At 43.6% G+C, this 25248-nt stretch overlaps 2 protein-coding genes across 2 annotated transcripts; both read left to right on the top strand.

Annotated features, from left to right (window-relative positions):
- Positions 1 to 19512, top strand: LOC108052280. Its single transcript, XM_044458637.1, is given in 13 exon segments — positions 1 to 780; positions 1450 to 3748; positions 6216 to 7326; positions 8962 to 9311; positions 9313 to 12347; positions 13095 to 13383; positions 14485 to 14778; positions 15094 to 15324; positions 16047 to 17384; positions 17497 to 17679; positions 17736 to 17828; positions 17889 to 18006; positions 19047 to 19512. Coding segments are annotated over 13 exon segments (9396 nt in total). The 5' UTR covers positions 1 to 748; the 3' UTR covers positions 19070 to 19512.
- A 4016-nt stretch (positions 19513 to 23528) lies between these two features.
- Positions 23529 to 25176, top strand: LOC108052278 (protein hunchback). Its single transcript, XM_017134645.2, has 4 exons — positions 23529 to 23690; positions 23754 to 23827; positions 23903 to 24225; positions 24898 to 25176. Exons 1-4 carry the CDS (start codon positions 23667 to 23669, stop codon positions 25107 to 25109), a joined length of 633 nt encoding a protein of 210 aa, XP_016990134.1. The 5' UTR covers positions 23529 to 23666; the 3' UTR covers positions 25110 to 25176.
- The last annotated feature ends 72 nt before the right edge of the window (positions 25177 to 25248 follow it).

The following is a 25248-nucleotide window of genomic DNA, read 5'->3' as shown; positions in this document are numbered from 1 at the left end:
TTCGATAGAGCAGTTATCGCTGATTCGGCCCCACAAATGTTTGCTGTGTGTGTCGTATCTGGATTTGTCCACTCGATTTGTTCGTTCTCATTAAAACCGAATTCGTGCTCAATATGCAACAAGGGAATTATTGTTTCCTTGGAGATGATTTCTTTTTTGTGTACTGCCTTAGGGAGGCTAAATAAATTTATGATGTTTTTCATTCGCATTGAATATGCAGAACATAAACAACTTTGAAACAGGCAAAAAGCAGAATTGAATTAAATTGAGTTTACCCCGCCCCAAAAACTTAACACCCACAAAATCGATATGCAAATTAAGCTCTACGTTTGCTCCCTGCCAATCTCTTTGACTTTTATTCGGTTTTATTTTTTGTTCTTTTGCGATTTTTTCTCTTGGCAATTGCCGCCAACCGGGGACAAATAAATCTGTGGTCCTCCTCCAATAAAAATAGACACATTCACAGTTTCAATTGCAACTAGGCGGCGGCTGCAATTCCAATTTTTTTCAGGCCCCCAAAAAGTCTGAGGCACACATGCGAAAAGCAACGCGAAAAAAGAGGCCGCCACATTTCAATTGAAAAGTTTTAATTGAGTTTTTGCAGCCAATCGAATAATCAAATCAAAACTCATTACAATAAAAGCGAAAAGGCGGGCGCGAGAAAGAAATTAGTGCAATTGAATTAAGGCAATAAGGCCAATTAAGTTATTAAACGAATTAACGCAATACACGACAAAAAAGTGCAAAAATGTTTGGCTGCATTTATCAGCTGTGGGACTGGTGAGTAGCGTAAATCTCATAGATCTCCGGTTAAGTCCCCATTTGTCCCCCTCCACACGTTCCCCATTTCCCACCCCATTTCCCAACCCCCTTTCCGATTTCCCATTTCCCGCAGAGAAATTAAGGCCTGCAAGGTCAGCCGTGTGTTTGTGGCCAGAGCGGCGACTGCAGTTAATCAATTACGGTCAATTACGCGCTGAGCCAGTTGCATTTTCCACGGTCTCCGTGCCTTCCGTAGTTTGCGATTTTCGAAGACCCTCCACTACGGCTTAACCCCTTGTCAACTCTTGCCACATATTTGAAATATTTAGCGGTTCTATAGGAATCTCCCTTGAAGTGCCTCAGAATATTTTATTTCATAAAGCAGATGACAAAATAAAAGTATTGCATTATATTTTTGGATCACTTACAAGTTGTTAAGAATTCTAAACAAATTTTTCTTTATTTGCACAAAATGAAAATTAAACTCCTTTCAATAAGATCCATTACCATAGTTTTTTTTGGTGTAACATAGTTTGTGAGTTAATCAAGTACAAGGTATGCCGTGGGTTAATTGCCGTGTTCATGCAAGCAATTTAAGCCCGGTGACCTCAACAGATTGAATCACATTTCCGCCAGCCTTGCGAATTTCCACTGATCGGTTTTCCGTTTCTGCCTTCCTAATTGCAGGTTGGAGGCGCCGCCGCTCTTCACCGCCGGCACCATGGACGCCAAGAAGCTGCAGCAGCTGCAGGAGGCAGCGATCCTGGCGCAGCAGCAGAAGAAGCTGCCATTGGCCTACCAGACGAATCTCGTGGACTACCGAACGGCGGCCTACAGTCAGGCGCTGTACCAGCAGTCGCCCACGGCCACCAGTTCCAGCGGCGGAGGACCGCTCTCGCCGATCGACATGCAGCCGCAGTCGAAGCACCACAACCACAACCTGATGAAGCACGGCGGTGGAACGTCCAGCAGTTCGCACAGTTCCCCGTACCACCAATCGTATTCGAGCAGCGGTGGCACGGCGGCAGGGGAGCAGCTGTATCAGTCGCCCACGGAGCGAACCTATCTGGCGGCGGCCGGAAGATTGCAGGCCAGCAATGCCATCGCCGGACACCATCCCATTTCGGCGCTGCAGTCGCAGTACCAGCAATTGCAGACCGCCAAAATGCAGGCCCAGTTGGCCACCCAAAGCGAGGCTGCCCAGCAGCAGCAGCGGACATTTGCCATGAGACAGGCCATGAACCCGCCCACAAATCACTACCACATGAGTCAGTCGCCCAGCATGGTGTCCAATATGACCACAATGACCCAACAGCAGCAGCAGCAGCAGCAGCAGCATCAGCAACAGAGGGCTCCTCCATCTTCGTTAAATTTGCAAAATCAATACCAACCTGCTCAGGGTCCTTTGAAGTTGCAACATCAGCAGCAGCAGCAACCTGTAATGCCCAAACACTATCAGGAACAATTGTACGCCCAGCAGCAGCAGCTGCAACAGCAGTTGCAACAGCAACAGTTGCAGCAACAACAGCAACAGCAGCAGCAGCAGCAACATCGTCACAAGAATGACCTGCAAACGCCGGGCAGTGAACACGGCACCGTGTACATCCAACAGAATCATCCCGGTCATGTGGTGAACCAGGCATGCCAGACCCAGATATCGACAGTCAAGCCCAAGGCCACGCCCAGTTCGGAGGAGTCGTCGTCGAACTCGGCCAAGAGTCCTACCCACGCACCGTTGGATCGGAAGAAGAGCGCTGGATCCATACAGGCGCTGAAGTCACCCATTACCAAGAGGCCACCCTCCACGCCGGTGACCTTGTCGGGTTGGCTGCACAAACAGGGCTCCGATGGGCTGAAAGTGTGGCGCAAACGCTGGTTCGTCCTGGCCGAGTACTGCCTGTATTACTACAAGGGACCCGAGGAGGAGAAACTCCTGGGCTCAGTGCTGCTGCCCTCATATCGCGTATCCGCCTGTTTGCCCGAGGACAAGATCTATCGCAAGTTTGCCTTCAAGTGTGAGCATCAGAATATGCGAACCTATTGGCTGGCAGCGGATAATTCCGAATCCATGATGCAATGGGTGAGGGCTTTGGCAGCGGCCAGTTTGATGCAGGCACCCAGCAGCGGGGAATCGGAGCCAAGTGTGAATTCCTCGCTGAATCACAGTGGCGAGAACTCCGATTCCGGTATTCACACATTGCAATCGCATCCTGGCAAGGGACAGCCAACGCCCTCGTCGGAAAATGCGGGCAGCAGTGGCGGAGGCAGCGGACAACCCCTCTATGCAAATGCACCACCCAAACCGAGGCGCATCAATGATGGTGGCTACTCCTCCCCATCGCCCGAGCACAACGAACAGCAGCAGCAACATCCTAGTCGCCGCCTCATGTCGCCCACGCAGCAACTCTACCAGCAGCAGCAGCAACAACAACGATCTCAGCAGCAACAACAGCAACAGCAACTGCAGCAACATCATGCCATCTACGACACTCGAACGGGTCATGTTTCCACCGCCTTGCAGTTGCAACAGGCTCAGCAGCAATACTCACTGGATCACCTGGAGGCACAGTTCCAGCAGCAACAGGTGGACATGGAGGAGCAGATCGCCAGGTTGCAGCAGCAACGGGCCGCCGAGGAGATCTACGGCGAGCGGGAGATGTACATGGCCAAGCTGATGCAGCAGCGGCAGGGTCCGAATGGGGCATACCCCACACAGCAGCAGTTGTTGCAGGCGGAGCGGCGAACTCCGGACGCATACGGGCGGTCCAAGCAGCAGCGACTCTTTGCCGCCGCAGCCGCTGCAGCGGATTACGAGGACATCTACAACATGTCGCAGTTGGCCGGGGGTGGCGGAGGAGCCATGTCCGCCCAGGAGGCACTCCTCCAGGAGGCGGCCAGCTACCGACGACCGCTCAGTCCGCCCAGCTACGATTCCACCAAGCACGTGCCGGCGATGGCACAGCGGTACACACCCAATCACTTGGAGGTAAGTGGAAAAAAAGAGTGAAACCCTATTGCTGACAACTTAAAAAATCTGGAAAGTACTTAGAACTTAGGGTTTTGAGAGATTAGGATAAAATAAATTTATAACTTTTCATCTTACATTATTCAATCTTACAAGTTTTGAAATCTTTCAGTGCTAGTACAATACAAACAAATGGTTCAGTTTTTATACCCGTTACTCGTAGAGTAAAAGGGTATATTGTATTCGTCCCCCCCCAAAAAACTTTTCATCTTGCATGGTCACAGCCAGTCAATCATCTTTTTTTTTTTTTTTTTTTTTTCTTTTTTTCTTTTTCTCTTTTTCTCTTTTTCTTTCTCTTTTTCTTTCTTCTCTTTTTTTCCCCCCTTTTGAAAGCTTGGGTCCCCGAAACTATAAAAGCTAGAAGATTGGCATTTTCATGTAGATTTTAGAGTTCCTACGCAGCGCAAGTTTGTTTCAAACTGGTGCCACCCTTGTAACGCCCACAATCGCTTATATACGATTTTAAAAATTGAAATATTTCGGAAAAGTAAAAATGCAGTTTTATTGTGTTTATCATTACCTATCAAATGTAGAAAAAATTTTCAAATCGGACCATTCGTTAAAAAGTTATGCGTGATCAAAGTTTCTATCTCCATCTCCCCACTTCCCTTCTAAAAAACCGTATCTTATAGTCGGGGCAAGAGGTATCTTCTTGTTAAAACTTAAGTCATTTGTCAGCATTTTTAATTATTTTACCATATTTGGCTTTAAAACATTTTTATATTTAAAATTTTTTCTATTTCTTTTTTATTTTGTTTTTAATTTTTAGAAGATTTAAAAATACTGTAGAAATCTTTAGAAAGTTACAAAAGAACTAAATCTTAAATATGTTACGTTGTAGTACCATCATAACGTCAATGGAACTAAGAAAATTTTGAGCAGTCAACGGCTCTTATTAAGACAATTTTTATCGTAATAAGAAGTAGAAACCAGTTGTCAGCACAGATGATTTAATGGCACAAACAGAGTGCAATTCTCAAAGGCAATCAAAATGGCAAACCACTGCCCCCGGCAGCAACAATCTACGATTCCGATTGCGATTGCTGATGACCTGCCACTTGGCACTGCATCCTCGGCTTTATGGATACTTCGGGCTGGGAACTGGGAGCTTGGGGGCGTGGCACCGGCAAAGGTCAGCCCACCAAATCATCTGCGATGCCACTTGATGTTGTCTGATTGCCGCAAAGCGTGGAACTGCAAGTGCTCACAAAAAACCGAGGAGGAAAACTCAAGAGGGGAAATGATGGTGTTTTATTTCCGCACCTCTTTCCATCCCTGACCTAGTTGTAAAGTTTCTGGCTGAGAATTGCACCTCCGCACGTATCAGCTTTTCACTTTTATTTGCCCTTGCCGGTGTGCCTGCTCCTGGCCTGCTCCTGCTGAGATAACTCCTCATGCTCCGACGACTCCATAAAGGCACACACAAAAGCGGCTGCTGCTGCTGCTACTACTGCTGTTTGGTGCTTGCTACTTGCTGCTGAAAGTGCCTCCATTGATGGACGGGAGTGGAGAACACCTCCAGAGTCTTTCTCGGAAAAACTTTCGGTTTCAAGCAGCTGTCTCGAGTCCGCCGCAGCTCACAATTTAATTGGACTTTAGTGTGTCAGTGGGTTGCTGAATTGCAGACGTTTCGCTGAAGGAAGAGGCTCCTCTGTTTCCCCCCCCAATTCTTGGCCACCAGTGCAGCAATTTCCTTCGAATGCCACTCCATGCCCTCTCCGCCCTTTTGGCAGTGGGGCACTGGGTTGGTTTGGGTGGGTGGTGCAGCTGTTTAGTGGGTCAGGTCAGGCCCAGCCAGTTAGCCGGGAAATGAGTCGCGTGCATGATTTATGGCCACGGGCTCATGGGTCCGAGCCCAGCTGTGCCGCCTGCCAAGTGTCGAACAAGTTACGGGCCACGCCAATCTTCCACACTTTAGCGAAGACTTGGGCCACAACTTTAAAATTGCTTCCAAAAATAAAAGACCAGAAAATAGACATTGCTTTTACATCCTCAAGACTTAAATTTGGCAAAAGTTGTTCTACTAACTCTTGAAAACCCACTTAAGCTTAAAATTCCAGGGGTAGGTAAATAGAATATAAATTAATTGAAACACCAATGTATTCGCAATCTTCTCTAAAATTCAGGTATCCTAATATTATGGGAAGTACAGATTTTTTTTTATCTTATTTAAAAAATGTGTTTCGGAACAGATAATATTTATTGTGCAACTATATGAATAAGTGTATCATCATCAGAAAGGTTTAAATGCTTATTATATTCAATACCTTATAATGGGATAAGCTTATGTCAAAAAGTTATAGTTCCATAAATGACAGACCTTTTTTAAGTGCAGCACTAGTTAAAAATGCAAAAACTCTAAAACCCACAAAGCCATTACATAACCCTTTCTAATTTTTGCCCCTTCTTTTTTGCAACCGTTTTTTAGGCCAGTGCCGCTGATCAACTAATCAATACCATGGACTTGCGTGCCCGCTCGGCGGCGGCCATAGTGCGTCCCCACTCCGCGGACTTCCTGGAGTACGAGGCGCGTGCCGAGGCAGCTGCAGCCGCTGCCGCCGCGGCGGTGGCACAAAGTCAGCAGGAGAGTGGCCGTGCCCCGAGGCCCAAGTCCAGCTTGGACATCAACCGAACGCCGGACAGCTTCTACTACTCGGAGGCCAGCTATGCGGAGAAGATGCGGAAGAGTGCCCTCTATCTGCAGAGCGGTGGATCCGGAGGAGGAGGTGGAGGAGCTGGGGCCGCTCAGCCGCAGCAGGCGGGCAGTTACCGCACCGCTGGGGGAGATTTCAGTTCGGGAGTGAACACCATTGGCTACGAGAATCCCTACGAGCGGGCCTACAAGCGGCAGGAGCTTTTGGCCGAGGCACAGGCTCAGGGTGGAGCGGCCAGCAGCATGCCGCGGATGAGCCGTTCGGCCAGTCAAGGTCGTTCGGTGGCCTCGCAGCTGCAGTCGCCGCAGCAGGAGGACCTGCCACCCCTCAACGTTCATCCGGGCTCCATTTTCCCGCCCTCGATGTCCACGCAGGAGATTATCAGCAAGAACGAACAGTTCCTGCGCTCCGCCAGTGCCCGTCTGCCCAAGAGATCGGGTGGAATGGACGATGACTATTCAGCCGGGAACTCCACCACCACTTCACCGACCTCGGGCGGAGCAGGTGCCTCCAGTTCGCCGCAGCACAATCAGGATGGCGAGCGGAAGCGAGAGGAGTCCATGAAGCGTCTGCTTGAGTGGAAGCAACGCATGTTGCAGTCACCTCTGACCCGCAAGGGCATTCAACAGGGTGGCAGCAACATGTCCGCCATGTCCAAGCTGGGCAGCAATCCGAACATCCTGCTGGCATCCACGGCGGTGGCCAGTGGAGCACGCTATGCCCCCCAGGCAGGCAAAACGGGACTGGTGGGCAATGGAAATGGCAATACTCCGGCGGTTGGGAATGCAGCATCGACCTCGGGAATCCAACGATCCCGATCCGAGAGCCAAGCCAACATGGGACCCGGCGGAGTGGTGTACAACAACTATTCCTCGGACGACGAGGGTAAGTGCCGATCAGCCATCACTTCCTATACGTATTCCCCATTCTGCTTGGCTTCAACTCTGTCCCTATGTAATACGTCTCTATCTGAATCTGTAACTGTCTCTATTCCGTATCTAACTACTATGTTTATGCGCCAGTTAATTAACGAAATTACAAATTAAAATTGAAAATAATACTTTTAATATAAAGCTTTTTTAGGGTAAAAAACATAACACACCTAAAAAATTTCTAGTAATAAATTAGTAAAATGTGCTACCAAGAGATCACTATCATAACTAAAGTATTACTTTTGTGTTTACAAATTATAAAAATTGTAAATGCAAATGTTTAATTTTTATGTCTTCATAACGTAGTTTTATTAATTGTATTTGTTCATATAATGAGTGCGCATAAACATAGTAAGTATCTCTATCTGCATCAGTATCGTATCGTATCCGTAGATGTATCTTTACCGTTTATCTGTAGCTGTTGCTAACCGCGCTGCCCTCTTCTGCGTTCCGTACTTTTATTTTTATTTTTATTTGCTCTTGGCTTTGCTTTCAGTTAGTTGCATGTTATATATCAAACCTTGAGCTGCCTGCCTTTGGCCTTACTTTGTAGTCAGACTAGTAATTGCGAACTGCGTTCCCCTTCCGCTTGAGAACTTTAGAAATCCGTAAATAAAGGACCTCATCTGCTTCTGACAGCCCGTTTTTGCTGTGACAACTAACTATTAACTATTTATAAGCCTTGCCCGTTTTCAATGCTAATTTATCATGTCCAGACGCCAGACTAAACAATTAAAAGCTTCATGTAGTTAATATTTGTGTGTTTTACAATTTTTTGTGGCCTTGTTTTATGTTATAATAAATATGGTTAATTTGAATGTAGACAGCAGAAAGCAATTTATGTCGTAAATCGAAACCAAACAAAGATACCTTCCTGCCGTGCGCACACGAACACAATACAAATCCATAGACACACACACAGAGGCAAATTGAAAAGTATCGAGTAATCAATTTAGAATCGCTGCCAAAAAGTAGGCAACACATGAAACCAAATTCTGGCAACGTTTAAATTCGTTGGCCCAAAAACTACATAAAATCAAAAAGTAAACACAATTTTTTTTTATTTGATTATGTTCGATGGAAAAAGGAGGGTAAACCGAAAAACCAATATTTCTGTAGTCCATAAATCTCTCTCTTTTTTTTGAAATCTCTATCTTTCATGGGTTTAGTAAACATTTTTGGCGTAGTTTCGTTTCGGATTTGTTTCATTCATATATACGTTTTCCCATCATGACAACCGGGTGCTTGGTATTTCCACTACTAAATGCCGCTGTAAACTTCGCACTAAAACCCAAACAACAAATAAAACAAAAACCAATTAAAACTCAAACTCAATCTGGGCTCATAGCGCAATCGACCACCCATTTGATTGATTTGAATTACATTCCAACCAGCAAGATATACAAATATGTTTTATATTTCTTCTTTTTCCATACATATATAAATAATACATTGTGTATACGTTGAATTTGGTAACTCTTAAACAAACAAAAAAAAAAACAATATCTCAATTTGTAAATGCTGTAAATGTAACAATGAACGAAAACCGAAAACTCGCAAAAACATTAACAAAACGCACGAATCGCAGCTGGGCCTGTGGATGATAACTTGTATAGTGCGACGGCAGGAAGGTCATCGTCAAAAACAACAACGACATCACAGGCAATAGTAGCAACAACAACAGCGTTAGCAATAACAAACTTTAGTAGTAGCAGAAATTTAGAGAGTCCCAAGCCAACAGCATCGTCATCATCATCATCATCATCACCTAAAGCCAGCAATGCGAAATTCCAACTAAAACCCATTTTGAAAGTGCACGAAGCCAATAAAACCCGCATTATTCAGGTGCAACCCAAACAGCCCGAAGAGCGGCTCAAACTCAGATTGAAATTGCCCAAGGCGAATGAGCTGGACGATGTTGAACTGGAGGAGGAAGAGCGAGGAGGTGCCCATTCCCATTCCCATTCTGCCAAAGAAAACAGCCCCCAAGTCGCCGCAGAATGCAAATTATGTGCCTGTGTACAACAATAAGCTGGTCAGCAACTATGAAAACATGGAGTTTGGCAAGCCAATGGCCGAAGGCAAAACCCCAGATAGCAATGCAGCGATTACCGATCCCGAGGAGACGCCCATGCTGATGCAACTGAAGTTGTTTAAGGAGCAGCAGGAGCAGCAGCAGCAGCAGAACCAGCAGCAACAAGAAACGGAGGAGGACCTGACCCCCACAGCGGAAAGTAAGCCCATTCCTGGGGAGGAGTATTTGGAGGAAGAAAAAAGTGAGGAGCATAGGGAATCACATGAGGAGGAACATGAACCTGAGCTGGAGGACGAAGACGAAGACGAGGGCGAGGAAGATGAGAGCACGGCCTGCGAGGAGTATACCGACGATGATATAGACGAAGCCCTGGCTCAGGATGATGAGGATGAGGCTGTCGTTGGGGCAGCAGAAAAGGACCTGGATGAGGATAGAGAACTGCAGCAGATATATGTCAACGAGCCCATCACACCCACCGACCAGCAATTCGACGAGAGTCACTATCTGCCCATGACGCCCAAGAAAGTGGAACTGGGTCAGCCAGGTGTCCTCACCCTCATTTCCACACACGAAACCTTCGCCGAAGAGGAGGAGAACCACTATGTGGAGATGACCAAGGGGATCGAGGACGAGGATAGCAAGAGCAACTACGAGATAATGTGCCTGGCCAGCACTAGTGCGAGTGCCTTCAAAACCGCGACAAAAACAGAGCCCGTCTATATGGAATTGGCAGGGGTTAAGAGTGCAGCCAACGAGGAAGCCCACTGCTCCTCGGGTCGTTCCACCCTGAAGAAGGGCAAGAAATCGGGAGGTGAGACCCTCAAGAAGAAGACCAAAAAGCGGCAGGGTAAGGACATGCCGGATATCCTTAAGCCAGCCAAGAGTGCACTGGCTCTGGCCAGCGATAGTTCGGATGCAGATGATGAGAGCAGCAGGCAGCAACTGGAGGCCAAGAAACTGCGCTCCAGATCACGATTCAGTTTGTCGGATACCTTTAGGCCAGCTTCGTACTATTTAGGCGCCTCTACGCCGCTGAACAATTATGCAGAGAGTTCGGACAGTGAGATACTGCCACCACCTCCGATTCCCGACTCACCACCTCCGATGGAGGAGCTCAAAACGGAGGAGATATTCTCCTCCGAACACTATGATACGGTTAAGAGAAAGGATAGCAATGGTAAAGTGAACATCTCGTATGAGCAACTGCCCAAGATGCATGCCAGCAATACTTCGCTGAATTTGCCAAAGGCTGTTCCAAGTCCTACCCTAAAAAGTAGTCGTCTCTCCTTACCCGATCACTTTACCAAGGTGCGAGCCACACCTCAGAGATTACTGGTCACGGTCACGCCTCCACAGCAACATCATGCCCGCACTTTGTCCGATTCCAACTATAGTTGCCAGTTGACGGACAACAGCAGTTCCCGAACCTCCTCGGACTTGGATCTATATCGACGAAGGGGCCAGCAGCAGCAGCGCTGCACCAGCAATAATTCCCTTCCCCTGAGCAGTGAAAATGAGTCTGTGGAATTCCGGCAGAGATCCGACTCTGAATTGGATCGTCAGCGATCGAGGAGACCACTTTCCCAGGAGTCCATCAGTGAGATCGAGTCGCTGAGCGAGCAGTTTGAGGAGACGTTGAGTAGCCATGAACTGGACACCTACCTGAGTCACTTGCACCTGTCCACAGGACAAGCCACGCCCACCAGTCACCTGCTCAATGATGCCAATGCAGCTGCAGGAGCCGATATCCTGACCAATCTCATCAAGCCACCGAAAACATTCCGCAATGCCGAGGACGAGGAGCAGCATTTCTACGGCAATATACATTTCATCTCCTCCACGGATTCCATTCAGCAGTTGGGTGAAAGTGGAGCAGCTGCTCTACGGATTATACATAGTCGGAATAACAGCAATATATCCACCCAGTCGGCTCCATACTATTATTCCGAGCTACCAGCACCGCCGCCGTTGAACAATCAGCGTGATATCCATGCCCACGGCCTGAATATAGCCCACATACACAACCCCATCGACCGGCATCAGTTCAATGTGGATGCGCTGGTGGAGAAGGATCAGGCCATCGACAGCAAGAACATCTACTGCGGGCAGAAGGATAACAACGAGAAGCTGAGCAACAAGAAGCTCAAGCTGAACAACAACAGGCAGCTGGTGGAATCGGTGGAGCTGCCGGAGAGCAGCGGTAGTGGTGGTGCACTAAGTCCGGTGGTCCATTCATATCCATTCACAACTACTAAAAACACAAATCTCGCTCGTAAGACGATTGGTGGTAGCGTCCCGTCGGATGATGGAACCCCTAACGATGGTGCTGGTGAAAATTCGGAGGAGGCAGTCGTCGGCAAGACCCCGTCGAATAATGTCCATCCCAACCTCTCAGTTCTAGGTGGCGAGTTGCTCTGGGAGGAGGATGCGCTGTGGCGGGAGAGTCTGCGCCGGGTGTCGCAGAGGCATGCGAGATCCCTGGACGATCTGGACAGGATCACGACGGTGACAGCGTCGCCCGCTGTCACCAGCACGCCCAAGGTCAAGTTGAGTCGCGAGGTGACCTATGTGAATGACAGCCAGAAGCCCCGCCAGCATCCAGTGAGCAATGAGCACGATGTCTATGTGCAATTGTTGGACAGCTCCTCGCTCAGCCAGGACCAAACGGATTCCGATGTCTACGAAGTGCTGCGCGAGGACACTGCCTCGAATCTGTCGCATAAATCCAACGAGCTGGATCGCGAGACCATCCGCCAGTGGGATGCCATGTCCAGTGGCCTAATGAAGAGCCACCACAGCGGCACGGAAACCACAGGGACGACAGCGACAGGAGCAGGTGCTGCAGCTCCTCACCTGCCCCTCACCAGCAGTGTGCGCTCCATCGTCCATCAGCTGAACAATAGTGCCACCGAGGATGCCAATGGCAATCCCATGGCGACGGGGCAAATGTTGAGGACGAACAACAACCAATGAGGCTACCACAGAAACCACCATCCCCCCCCCCTTGGGAAAATCCATCCAAAAAATAAGCAATACTTTCCGTAGTTTCAATTTAGCTTTCCGTTTTCCATTTGCCATTTTTGGTGTGCACTCTGTGGAGTTATTTTATGTGTCTGTTTGCCCATCATGTTTTCTAGTTAGATAGTGTGCTCTATTTGTTTTGTTGACTGTCACTGTTGTTGTTGTTGTCATTATTGTTGTGTTGCGTTGTGTTTTGTTTAATTAATCAACTGGTAAGCAAACTTATATTTATTTATCAAACCCACTTATCTCATTAAGTCATTGAATCGCTTGTACATACGCCACTCACTCACATTCACTCACCCAAGCACCCATCTGCCACACTGTAAAGTTGAACAAATCCATAGATAGATACTTTTTTTGGGCAGTTACAAATAGCCGTAGGAGAGCCAGCAGCTGCAGTCGCAGCCACAGATTATATATATGCTACAATGATTTTATTACACACCTGTAGCCATATTAAAACCCTCAAAGAGAATAAATAAAACAGAAATAACAGAGCCACAAATTACAAGCCAAATTAAATATTCCGTACAACTGCTGGGCATTCGCTAACAGATAACTGATTGCTTTCCTAAATATTTCGCGCACGCATTGAAACTATTTTAAGCCCCCGTCCATTGACTATTCGAAATATTTGTCTAATTAAATATCTTCGAACTTGTAGCCTCGATTTCGGTGCGCAATGTGAACAATTTGCCGGTGGGAAATCTGACGGTCAAGCCGGATCCCTCGGATGTCCAGCAGGAGTCGGCCTTTGCACCGTATTACGGCGGAGCGGCGGAGACGAAGTACGCCAAGAACACCGTGCTCACGGATCGCGGACTCTACGCCGGAAACGGAGGCGGACTGGCCACATCCACGCCCCAAAATCATCAGCAATTCCGGATGCGCCGCACCGGAAGTAGGGCGGAAATCGATATGCTGGAGCGCGAGACGAGCAGCCAGATCAGGGTAAGTCCATTGAGGGTTAAAACTCATGAAAAGTGCAGAATTATTTTACATTTAAAACTCACAATACGCTTGAACTCTTGACATTTTTATGCCAAACACTTTTCACTTTTACAGTGCGTATTAAATTAGAGCCAGGAATTAAAAACGGAATTTATGAAATGGAAGAAATTTGCGTAATTATGCTTTTGCCGAAAGAAATATCTAAAAAATCAATGGAAATTTGTTGACATGCTGCCATAAATATTGCATTTAATATATAGGTTATACATTCAAGACCATCAAAATTATAAACATAACTTATTTGTATTAATTTTTCAAATAACTATTAACTCACTTTTACCCTTATTCGTTCGGACTTTAAGTCAAACAATAAACATTACCCATTTACGACCAGCATTGGATATCATATATATATTTTAATTAAAACTAGTAATTTGTGTGGATTTATTGCTACCAATTAAAACCAAATTGCTTCAACTAAAGATATTCGAAAGCTATTAAGTAAAGTGCCATTCGATCGATTTCGAGTTTCCAGCCAAATTGTATCTAATCTTTGGAATTTAAACTGAAAAAGCAACAAATATTTATTTCACTTTTATTGATTGCCATAAAATTTAAAAAAAATATTAGTCGACTTTCTGAGCCTGAGAAAAATTCATAAAAAAGCATATAATTATTCTTGAGAAATTAACTTGAAACTTAAACTTAAAATTGGACTAAGATCATTGTCTAATTGGAATAGTTATTGTATTAGGAGTGTAATTTTGAGGGCCAGACCTAATATTTTCACGAAACCCACAGAACTTGGATGTGTCAGCCGGGGATTTGCTGAGTCGCACCCACGAGGAGCTGGTCCTTCTGCTGATCCAGTTGAGGAGACAGAGCAGCCAGACTGCCAGAGCCATTGAGCAGTGTTGCAGCGATATTCACGATGTGCAGGTGGATAAACAAATGAATTCTATGTTTATCGTTGGGCGGTTTTGGCTAACTTCTGGTGCTGGTTCTGTGACTTACTCTATATTTTGTCTAACTAACTTTTGGCTTATACAAATACCTTTGAAAGCACATAGACTTACTATTTGTGTATGGAATCCCCCACAGAATCGCCTGCGAAGTGCCGAGGGTTTGACTAGAGCCGAAAGCATCCAGCGATTGGACTACTTGAAGCAGCACCTTTTGGATTTGGAACGGCATTACGAGAAGAGCAAGCCGCTGGTCAATCTGGTGGACAACATGGTCAAACTGGGATCGCTGTACCGAAACGATGCCAATGGCAGAGTCCAACCAGCCACTCTGGATCGCCTGGAGTTCAATCAGCGGATGCAGGAGCGTCAAATGCTCCAGGAGGAGCAGCAGCAGTGGGAGCGCCTCAGTCCCAATCAGGCTGAGTTACAGGTATGTTTGCTTCCAAGATTATTTTAAGTTAATCTTCAACAAAAATAATAACACAAAAAGATTTAAATTATTTAAGAAGTCAAATAATATTAAATTGTACACCTACAAAACAAGGTTAATTGGTCTGCAATTATATATATTATGTTAGTGCAGAAATAGAGACTTAAAAACTTGAATTGACAAAGCCTTACAATTAAGAAAAATTAACTAAAAACTTTCAACACAGAGCTTTTTAGACAAATTTGTTATGTAATTTGTATCATTGTATTATATAATAGAGTGTATTTTTATGACATTTATTTTTCCCATATTCAGGCCAAGGTGCGTGAGCTCTACCAACTGGATCAGTTGCTGCAGGAGGAGTCAGGCATTCTGCAGAGTCTGCAGCGCGACAAGGAGGACCTCGAGCGTGCCTTGGGAGGATTGAGGGCCCGCATCCACGACAGCAATGCCACGCCCATGGCCCTGGAGGCGGCCAAGAAGCAGCAGCACATCCTGGAACGCGAATTGTCGCGGGTCCATCAGCTGCTGGCCGAGAACTCAAAGGTATCCAAGGTGCCTAGTAGAAGTTTTTTGCATTTCGTGTCCAGCTGCGTGTTATTTGTCTGCTTGAGCTTCGCATGTCGCTTATGTAACTAACCAACAACTAATTTCTTAAGGATTTCCATACAAACAGGTATCCATGAGTAAAGAGTTAAAGAATGAGCCATATAGAAAGGATTAAAAATGGGGTTTTTCGTTTTGAAATGCAAACGACATTTTTTTTAGCTTATTCAACAAATTTTATTGCAATCAAACTCACCCTATTTTTATATTTTTCTTTATTCTGGGCCTGAATATCAAACACATTTTTATTTACCAACTTTAAATCAACAAGTTTTTTAATTCCTACTTTTTATGTGTTTAATTAAATAAATACAAATACACACAATTTTCGACATCTGGCCAAAGAGATTGGTTTCTTTATGAAATAAAGTAACAAATATTAGTTTATTGAATTTAGCTAATTAATAAAAAGAAAAAAATCCAATTTAACGAAATGAAATGTAATCAAAGGATATGTGTTCACCATGAAAGGGGCTAAAGAGCATTTTTTTTTATTACCCGGTATAAGCTTATTTGTTTATGAAAGGGAAAACGCAACGAGCAGTTTCCAAAGCTCAGATAGTGGGATTAATGCAAAAGACTTCTCATGTTTGTGGCCTCTGCTGCATGTGCCATTGCCAAACGAGAGAGCCACCCAACTAATCCGTAATCCTACCTTGCAGAAACTGGAGCAGACAGTGGCGGGAAATGCTCGCCTGGAGCAGGAGCTCCTCCTCCTCCGCCAGAAGGTGCAGGCCACCCGAGGAGCGACCACCAATGGAATGGGTGGCGATGGCTCCCACGTCAATGGAGATCAGACTGCCGCCGTTTTGGCCTCGGAACTGGAGCGTGTGCAATCCCTGGTGGGCGATATGCAAAGACAGCGTCACGAACTCAGCTCTGCTGTTCGCCAGCTGACGGAAAACTCGACCAGGTTGTACCAGGAGATTGGCAACAAGGAGATGAACGGCGGCGGGTCCACCAATGGCAGTCTGAAGAAGCGCAGCAACTCCACCAGTTGGACGGAAACCGATCTGGATGCCAATATGATGCGATGCGGAAGTCGCCAGCAGCTGAATGACTCCACTTTGAACCTATCCACGCCCCTCTATGTGGACACGAACAGCTCGACCAAGTTGAGTGACTACAATCGATATAATGGCGGTGGGAGCAGCGATGCCCTGGAGATGAGTGGAGTCGATAGCGATGGCTTCCTGGACAGCAATCCATTCGCCCTTGGCCTGGAGAAACAGGAGATCAAGACGGTGAGGATTGTGAAACGGGAATCGGAACGCAGAAATCGCGATCGCAGTGAAAGGGGTCTGAGCAGCTCCATCCAGAATCTGGATCAGGTCTTGGAGGAGGAGCAGTATGCCCAGCAGCAGAGGGAACAGCAGCAGCAGCTGTACGCCCAGAACTTGGAGGAGCAAATGAGCAATGGCCACCACAGTCGCTCCAAGTCGCTGCCCCGAAACTACAGTGAGCCCCCGAAACAGAGACACAGTCGCCATCTAAATGGCAAGCAGAATGGTCACCACTACAATGGTGGCTACGACTACGATCGGAACAGCAACTATGAGCACCAGCCACCGCCACCACCGGCACCGCAGAGCAATGGACATGGTCACCATCATCACTCGCAAAGGGAGCAGCGGGAGCACCTCAATCCCCTGGCCAATGCCTATTTCGCAAAGCAGCTACAGCAGCAGGTGAATCCATCGAGGGACAGTGCCCGCGTGGCTCTGAGGACCAAGACGGACTCGCTGCAGAGCCTCAATAAGAGCCTCACGGACATCAGTCCGGAGCCAGTGTTCCAGAGCGTGGCTGCCCGCCAGATCATCAACGAAATGTCCGCCGGTTCGGCATCGGAGGACACCGAGAAGGTGGTGGAGAAGGTGCCACCGCACCACAAACATCGCAGGGCGGTGCCAAGGGAGAAGAGGCGACACTACACTGCGCCAAACAATGTCAACCAGAAGGCCATGGAGAAGGTGCAGGCCGAAAACGATATGAATCGAAATGTAAGTGGTAGCTGAAACTGACAAATTTTAGTCTCTTAAAATCTTAAACTCTGATGTCTAATGATTTAAAACTTGCATGATCTTAAATTAATTTTTGTTTTATGTATTTTAGAACACAAACTGGCGAGCTCGTGACGATCTGGACATGGAGGTGGCCCTGAGACCTCGAATGAATGCCCCCGATGTGGTTCGTTCTGCTTTGGGACAGGGGGAAAAGATTTCGGAGAATACCATTGACAACTTGCTGCTGGCACCGAACAAAATAGTCATACCCGAGCGTTACATACCAGAAACAGTGAGTTAACTAGTTAAAACATTGTTTATGACAATAACTAATAATAATAATAATAGACGCCGGAACTGTCGCCGGAGGAGAAGAAGCGTCGTCAGGAGAAGGTGGAGTCCATTAAGAAAATGCTGTCTGAGGCGCCCATTAGCAGCAATGTAAGTCTTGAATTTCAATATGTTAATATAGGTTTATTATAAATTAATTTATACCAACAGGAGAATGAGAGCCTGCCGCCGAGCAAAATCACCGCCGAGAAGAAGCAGCGCGAACATCTGCTGCAACTCAACCAAATCCTGGCCCAGCAGGTGATGCAGGTCAGCAAGATTGTGGCCGGTAAGTTCAGTCAACCACGGAGTCATTTAGGTCTCTTACCAGCAGATAACCTTTGTGTTAAGTTCCAATCGATATCCCAAAGAAAATCCCAATTTTAATGTATAAGCAATGCCTTGCAAGTTGAGTTTATGTTCCATGTTTATGTTCTTTTACTAATATGCTCTCCAAATCGAACATATAGACCCATGAGTCATCTACCTTTATGTATTCAGTGTAATCTAACCATGCCAGAAGACCCATCCATTTCAAACTGTCAACTCTATGCTCTTCTAATCTCTATATATGTATCTTCTTTCAACTCTTTCTGATTTCTAGATGATTAATGATAATACATATCATATGCATACCATCTAACGTAAAGTGTTAAGCCCCCGTTCGAATAAGAATTCTAAGATCATGCCCCCCAACTCATTGCGTGCTCACCGGCGTCGTCCAAGTTCATAACCCTTTCTCACAATGACACACCTCCACCCACACTTCAGACACTCTCAACAGTCAATCATACATTTCAAAACCTGTGGCCTACATTGCCCCCATTCTTGCATTCGCATTCGCATCTGCACCTGACCAGTTTATGTATAATTAATAATAAATTAAGTAACCATCGATGAGAGTTATATGAACTAACGCAAGATTGTGTAATTCGCATATTGCGCATACGCAGTGTTAGCCGGCCCACAAAACATATCAATCTAGGAGTTCTTGGGAATTTCAATTTAAAACAAAGTTTGTAATAAAGAAGAGTGTTCAAATAAATTCCAACGAAAAATTTCATTCCAAATGGATTTAAATTGAATTCCATAGTGGTTTTCTTCCTCAATTAAATTATCACTTTTTAACGTTTGATTTTGTACTTTATTTAAAAGTTATAAACATTTTTAAGCAGTCGGGGAGTTTATTAAATGTGATTTTTGTCACTTATAAGAAATATTTATTATACAACTAACACATACAAACTAATTTTATGATTTTATAATTTTTGTATTTGCATTTGTGTTTAATTTTACATGTTTATTTGTTTATTTTGCATATTTTTCTAGGAAATCCCACTAGTCACAACTAATCCGAAAGTAGCCTGTCGAGTTGTTTCCGTTCACCTTTTGTGTTTACCCTTGCATTGCATTTACCTTTTGTTCACGTTGTGTTTTGCAAATCGATAACTGAAAGGGTTTTGCATCACGATTCGCGATAAATTCAATTTGTTGTTCGAAACATACCAAACATACAAATATGCATACCTAGTACGTTACACCTAAGTATACAGTAACTACAGCAATAACAGCAAACAAGAACACACGCGAAGTTGAGATTTACAGCATGCTAGACTCACAAAAACAACTCACTCCAAACAAAACGCAACAATTCACAACAAAAATACTAAAAATACAATAAAAAAAAGAAAAAAACAACAACAAGAATAAACAGCAACGCAATAGCAACAAGAACAAGTACAACTACAACAAGCACAAGAACAACAACAACAGATATACGATTGCGTAAGTCCAGGTTTGTACACGTTTCGATTATACAATATTCATAAATAAACAATATCCGAGTATTGTAGCTTCCAGGCCATGCATTCTATAAGTAATCACGCCCAAAACCTTGCTTAGCCTAGAAATAAAATATTGGCCAAACTAATCAACCTGCACGCCATAATTATAATTGTAGATTTTAAGAATTAAATGAAAATTGCACTCCAACACAAAACTACTGAAACTTACACAAGCAAAACTTACCAAACACTCAAAAATCAACAAAACTAGTATACCACCAAAATGAGCACAGAATTTAATGTTTTCACCAAAGTGCAAATATATTGGAAAGTTAAGAAAGAAAAGGGATTAAGTGGAGAAAATAATAATAAAAGAAATGTTAGAAAATAATTAATAAATACCATTAGTAAAAAATAAAAACATTTTATTCAAAGTTTTAAAGGAAAAAGAATCAATGAAAAATCATTTTAAAAGCCACTCCAGTAGGTTGTATAAATAAGTAATAATTCCTTGCAAAACCATATAAATTTAAATTTTCCAAAAGTTACAAAGTGTCAAATTCAAGTAAAATCCAATTTTAAAAGAAATGTTTGCGAAAGTTTTGAAAACCAATTTCATGCAAATGGCTTAGTTTCTAAACTAAATTTCTGCACTGCCTAACACGCGTATAAAAGTTGTCGAAAAGAGTCAAGAAGCGATAAATCGAGTAAGTATAAGCTCAAAGCACTAACAAAACAGCTAAGACAGGAGTAGCAGCAAAAACACACTTCCAACAACAACAAAAAGTTAAGAAAAATAACCAAAAAAAAAAAAACACGAACCAAACACACACTATATATACTTCCAAATGGTTATCGGTGTACTTTTTATACTTCAAACTTTTACAGCACGCTTGGGAAGGTTTTTGGTCTAAGAAAATATACATTTCAGACTTGGTGAACTAACTTTATGCCCTTTTTGTCAACCCACAGAGAAAGCCATGTCGAAGGCGGCCGAGAGATCGAATCAGGATGACGAACACCGATCGGAGTCACCAAGCGACCCACTGCCGATATTCCAACAACGCGACAACTTTTACAGCTAAACGACAACGTAAACTAATTAACTAACTCCGATTAGCGAATATATATTATTCAGGCACAATATCCGCTGCATTTATCTTGAGAATCAAACTATGAAATTTGCTAACAATTTTAACCGAAAATCGTATCAATTCTTAAATGTGACTGAGTTATAGGGGCGTCAAATATCTGTTGAAAAGACTATGGAGAAATATAAATCAGAGGTGGGGGAAATTATCGAATTTTTGTGAGGCGATTGTTATTGCGTAAATGATACTAAGCATATTATTATATATATATACAACATATACAATATGGAAATCAAAGATTCAACATATCACTGTAAGCGTGTTACAAGTCATTCAAACGATATCAATTACACACAATTAGCGAGCGTTCTTGAACTGTAGGAAAATCGATTGGTATATCCGCATAGGGTCAGCAATTATGTACGATTTAAATCGGAGTTGAGGCGAATCAAATACGTTCCTGAAAGGCTTACAAAGTAGATGGACAGGTCAAAACTTATTCACGACAACTAATACAATAACTTTAAAGACTTTTGTAACGGACTTTTCGAGAGTAGCGCATTTTCTCTACAAAGGAACAAAAATCAACCAACCAACCAAGAAGCAGTGAACCACTTTTGGAGCCAATATTAATGCATTTGATATGAACAAGTTTTTAAGATCAGTCAGCAAAATATCAACAGCAGTGGCATCAAACAGTTAGTTAGGGACTCGAATCCGAACCCGATATCATCATTCCTATAGGTCAGAAAATAGAACGCACAGCGCACTCAAAGCACTTTGAACCTTCGCAACTTTTCCCAATATGTACCTATCGCAATTATAAATAATGGATTAATATTAATACACACAAGTGAGGAAATATAATTCAATTGTATTGAAACGAGAATATATAAAAGGCAACGCTGAATTACGACATGCATATATTAATTTAAAGCTATACATATTTAAACGAGCATAATGCTATAATATACAAAAACGTACACATAATTATTTAAATGTAGGTCAATTAGCCAGGCAATTAAAGGGAAGCGGTTGAAATCAAATATTTGATCATGTTGATGAATGTTTTTAAACAATTGCAATACAAGTCAATGGATAAAATTATACGCAATCGCTGGTTGAATTTAATGTCTATGTAACTTTAAAAGTTAATAAAATCGCATAGCTCTATTCACAATTATACATACAAAAATAATCGTACTAACCCACAAGAACAACGACGATAAATTGTTAATAGAGAGGAGAATCTAAATGAAAACGATCCCTGCAAAATTGTACAAAAATATATTTTAAGTTCATAGTTTTTAGTTGTTATTATCTATTTGCTATGTATGGTTTAAGGTTCTTTTATCATTATCGCTAAGTTCCCAATAATTCCACAAGTTATTTGTACATTTCGCGGTGCTATATGGATGTGTATATGTAAATTATTTTTCTCTCAAGTTTTCCCTTAAGTTCGTGCACCCACAGAAAATATATGGCAAAGTCAAAGTACTATATATATAAAGACACCGTCAGAAATGTAGATTGTCGGCTTAAAATTGCTACTGCACCAGGCATAGAAGCACGCATATTCCCTACGTACCGAGAATAGGAGGGAAAAACATTAAAGCAAGAATCCACACTCAACAAATATTTATTGCATATATATATAAATATACATAAACATATACATAAAAACTGTACGTCATAATATGATAAGAGTTGAAGACGATAAAGTGCGAACGAGAAATGTTATCAATAAAGATTATAGTTGAAAATTCAAATGCGCCATTGTTTCCATTGTAACAGCCCGAAGGTTTTACGGAACAGGAACTCGACTGGTCACTTATTGCTGACCAGCCTTATGACGAATGTCGGCTCCAATTGCCGGCCAAATTCAAGATCAATGTTAAGGGGCGGAATCTCCGTCGTCGTGAATCACAATGAGTCCAGCCGGCGACAGCTCAACATTATATGTATATTTATTTTGAATTGTTCTCTGGGCCAACGCTTCTGGCATGACAAATAGACCCAGAAATCGTCGCAGCAGCTGGCTCTGCGGCATTGTGTGGGTGGGTAGATAGACATATAGGGTTAAATGTGGAGCTTTCGATAACTTTCTAAACACGGCCTTATCGCAGTTCGATATCACATTACCATAATCGTGACTCTTGTGGCTTAGCGAATCGCCTTAAGGTGCTCAATGATAGTGAAATTGGTTTCAATATTCAAAGTACACTTGAAACTAAACCTTTTTGGTATTATTTGGTTTAAGCTAAAAATTAAATTCTTGATTCAAGAAAAGTTTATGAGAAGATTCCAAAATTTAGTTCTGCTTGAACGTTTTCTATAAATTACTTTTTTAAATAATCTATACCTTTCAGAAAATTTTTTGAATATTAATTTAATTTGTTTTAAATGTATTAAAATGAGAGAAATTGTTATCAAAGTATTTGCACAAATTACTCATAAGAAATGTGCAAATATTTTTGACCACCCCTGTAAACTAAATATATTACAATTGATTGAATCTCGATTCTAAAATAGATGGAAAAGATTATACCTATATCCAGATATTTTTCTTAAGTGTATTCCCAAATAATTTGCGACAGATGCGTTAATTTGTTAGCTTTTCGCTTTGTCGGACAACCTCACCCAATGAGCGACCGCAAAATTAACAACACTTTGTCACATTAAGTGGCAATTAATGTACGTTTGTACGTTTTGAACGCTATCCCGCATAAGCATTTACCCATTGCAGGCTGGACTAATTACATAGCGCTCAAAAGACAACCGTGTTATGAGTGTAGACGCGTATGTAAATGCGGATGGGGCATGAAAAACCTGAATTAAACCGATCAGGTTTATAGATGATGCGGACAAAAGCAACTCGAAATCTGAGTGAGTAAGGGAGCAACAGATAAAACCCCCGATATGCGACATTGTCCAAGTATTAATTGTGCGGAATAAAGTGAGTCGTCCCGCGAGATTTAGTCGATGTTTTGCGGCTAAAGAGTGTGGTTCGCGCGAAACGTTCAAGAAAGATAAACTGTTGAACTGGAGCAGTCCAAGGGATTCAGAATACCAGTATGTTAGCCTCCGCTTCCGTCCGTGTAAGTCCAGCCCGTAAATTGCCAGCCCAGCGCAACCCCATTTCAATCGCATATTTCACACAGCTGGCGCTGTTCGCCGTGATAAGCTCGCAGACTCTGCAGCTCCAGGCTGCACCGTTCCCAGGAATCGAGAATGCGTCAGTACTCGTATCTGTTCTCCCCGTATTTTCTCCGCTTCACCTTGTTTTTTTTTTTTTTGCTCCCGTTTTCAGTGCCTTCACCAGCCAAGATTTATTGGCCGAGGAATCGGCGCCAGTACAGCACAATCGGCACCGTCGCCATCACGGGGACGGCAATTACCACGAACACCACCACCACAAGCGGCACTGGGATCACCATTTTCCGGGTCCCGACTGCCATCACCATCACCACGAAGGATTTGGATTTGAGCATCCACCACATGGACCGCCAACCTATGGGCCACCACCCCACAGATTCGAGCCACATGGCTTCGAACCGTTTCCAAACACCTTTGGAGCCCCGGAATATGAGGAGCACCAGCGGCCCTTTAAGGCGGAATTGGAGCCTTTCAAAGGTAAACTTTGTTGACTAAGAAAACAGAATTTAGTTTATTATTGTCCACTAAAAAGTAACATTTTAAAGCGTAAATTACTTTCAATTTCATTTTGCTGCTACCCGCTGTAACGAATTTCATATTGCATACTTTTTTAATGGACCCTTTTTTTTATTTCTTTGTTTGCTTTTTAGTACAGTATGATAACAACAAAGTATTTCTTAGCAGGTATCTAATTGCTTGTTCTTATATTTAGCTAAAAGCTTGCGTTTACTATCTTTTTGATAACCAAGTTTGTCTTGTTTTGAGATAAACATGCTTTCCTTCTGTTGATTTCATTTTATGGCCTTGTAAACAATGATGTTAAATATAAACGATTACACAAATACTGCAAGCTATGTGTTTTTGGAAAAATTGAGCGTAAATAATTAGGAAAGAATCTCATAATACAATATACAATTATTTTAAAACAATCCTATCGAAGTAATTTTTTTAAGTCTAAGATTCTATCAACTAATAAATTATTCAAATATTCTGAGGAATGCTTAATAAAAATTCGAAAGATTGACCATCTTTGAGTAACTTAAAAGTAAATCTTTAAACATCAATAAAAATATTTATAAAGGAAACCATTCTTCTGCTTTTAAAACCATCTAAGTTCAAGATACCCATAAATGATATGATTATTTTCAGAAGACAACGCGGGATCGAGATCCCAAGAGACCCCCAGACAGCCCGGCCCAAATAGCGTAGCTCCACCACCCGCAGCTCCCACTACTCCGACCCCAACCAGCACCACCACCACCAGCACCACTAGCAGCACCACCACATCCACCACTGCGGCACCCATCAGCTCCACCACCACTGAAGAACCCGCTCTGGCCATCGACATTCGCATTGGCTAACGACCTAGACTTTAGCCTCGATTCTATTTTATATCTTGTGACATTAAAGTTGCTACCCAAACCACAAGTTACGAGTATCTATCCATTACCATTATTATCGGGCAGCGAAGCCTGGACAGCTGGATGCGCACAGCGTAAC

This window comes from Drosophila rhopaloa, unplaced genomic scaffold, assembly GCF_018152115.1.
Source record: "Drosophila rhopaloa isolate 14029-0021.01 unplaced genomic scaffold, ASM1815211v1 contig_167, whole genome shotgun sequence".
NCBI lineage: Eukaryota > Metazoa > Arthropoda > Insecta > Diptera > Drosophilidae > Drosophila > Drosophila rhopaloa.
The sequence above is the reverse complement of the archived record's forward strand: the minus strand, read 5'-3'. Positions and strand labels throughout refer to the sequence as shown.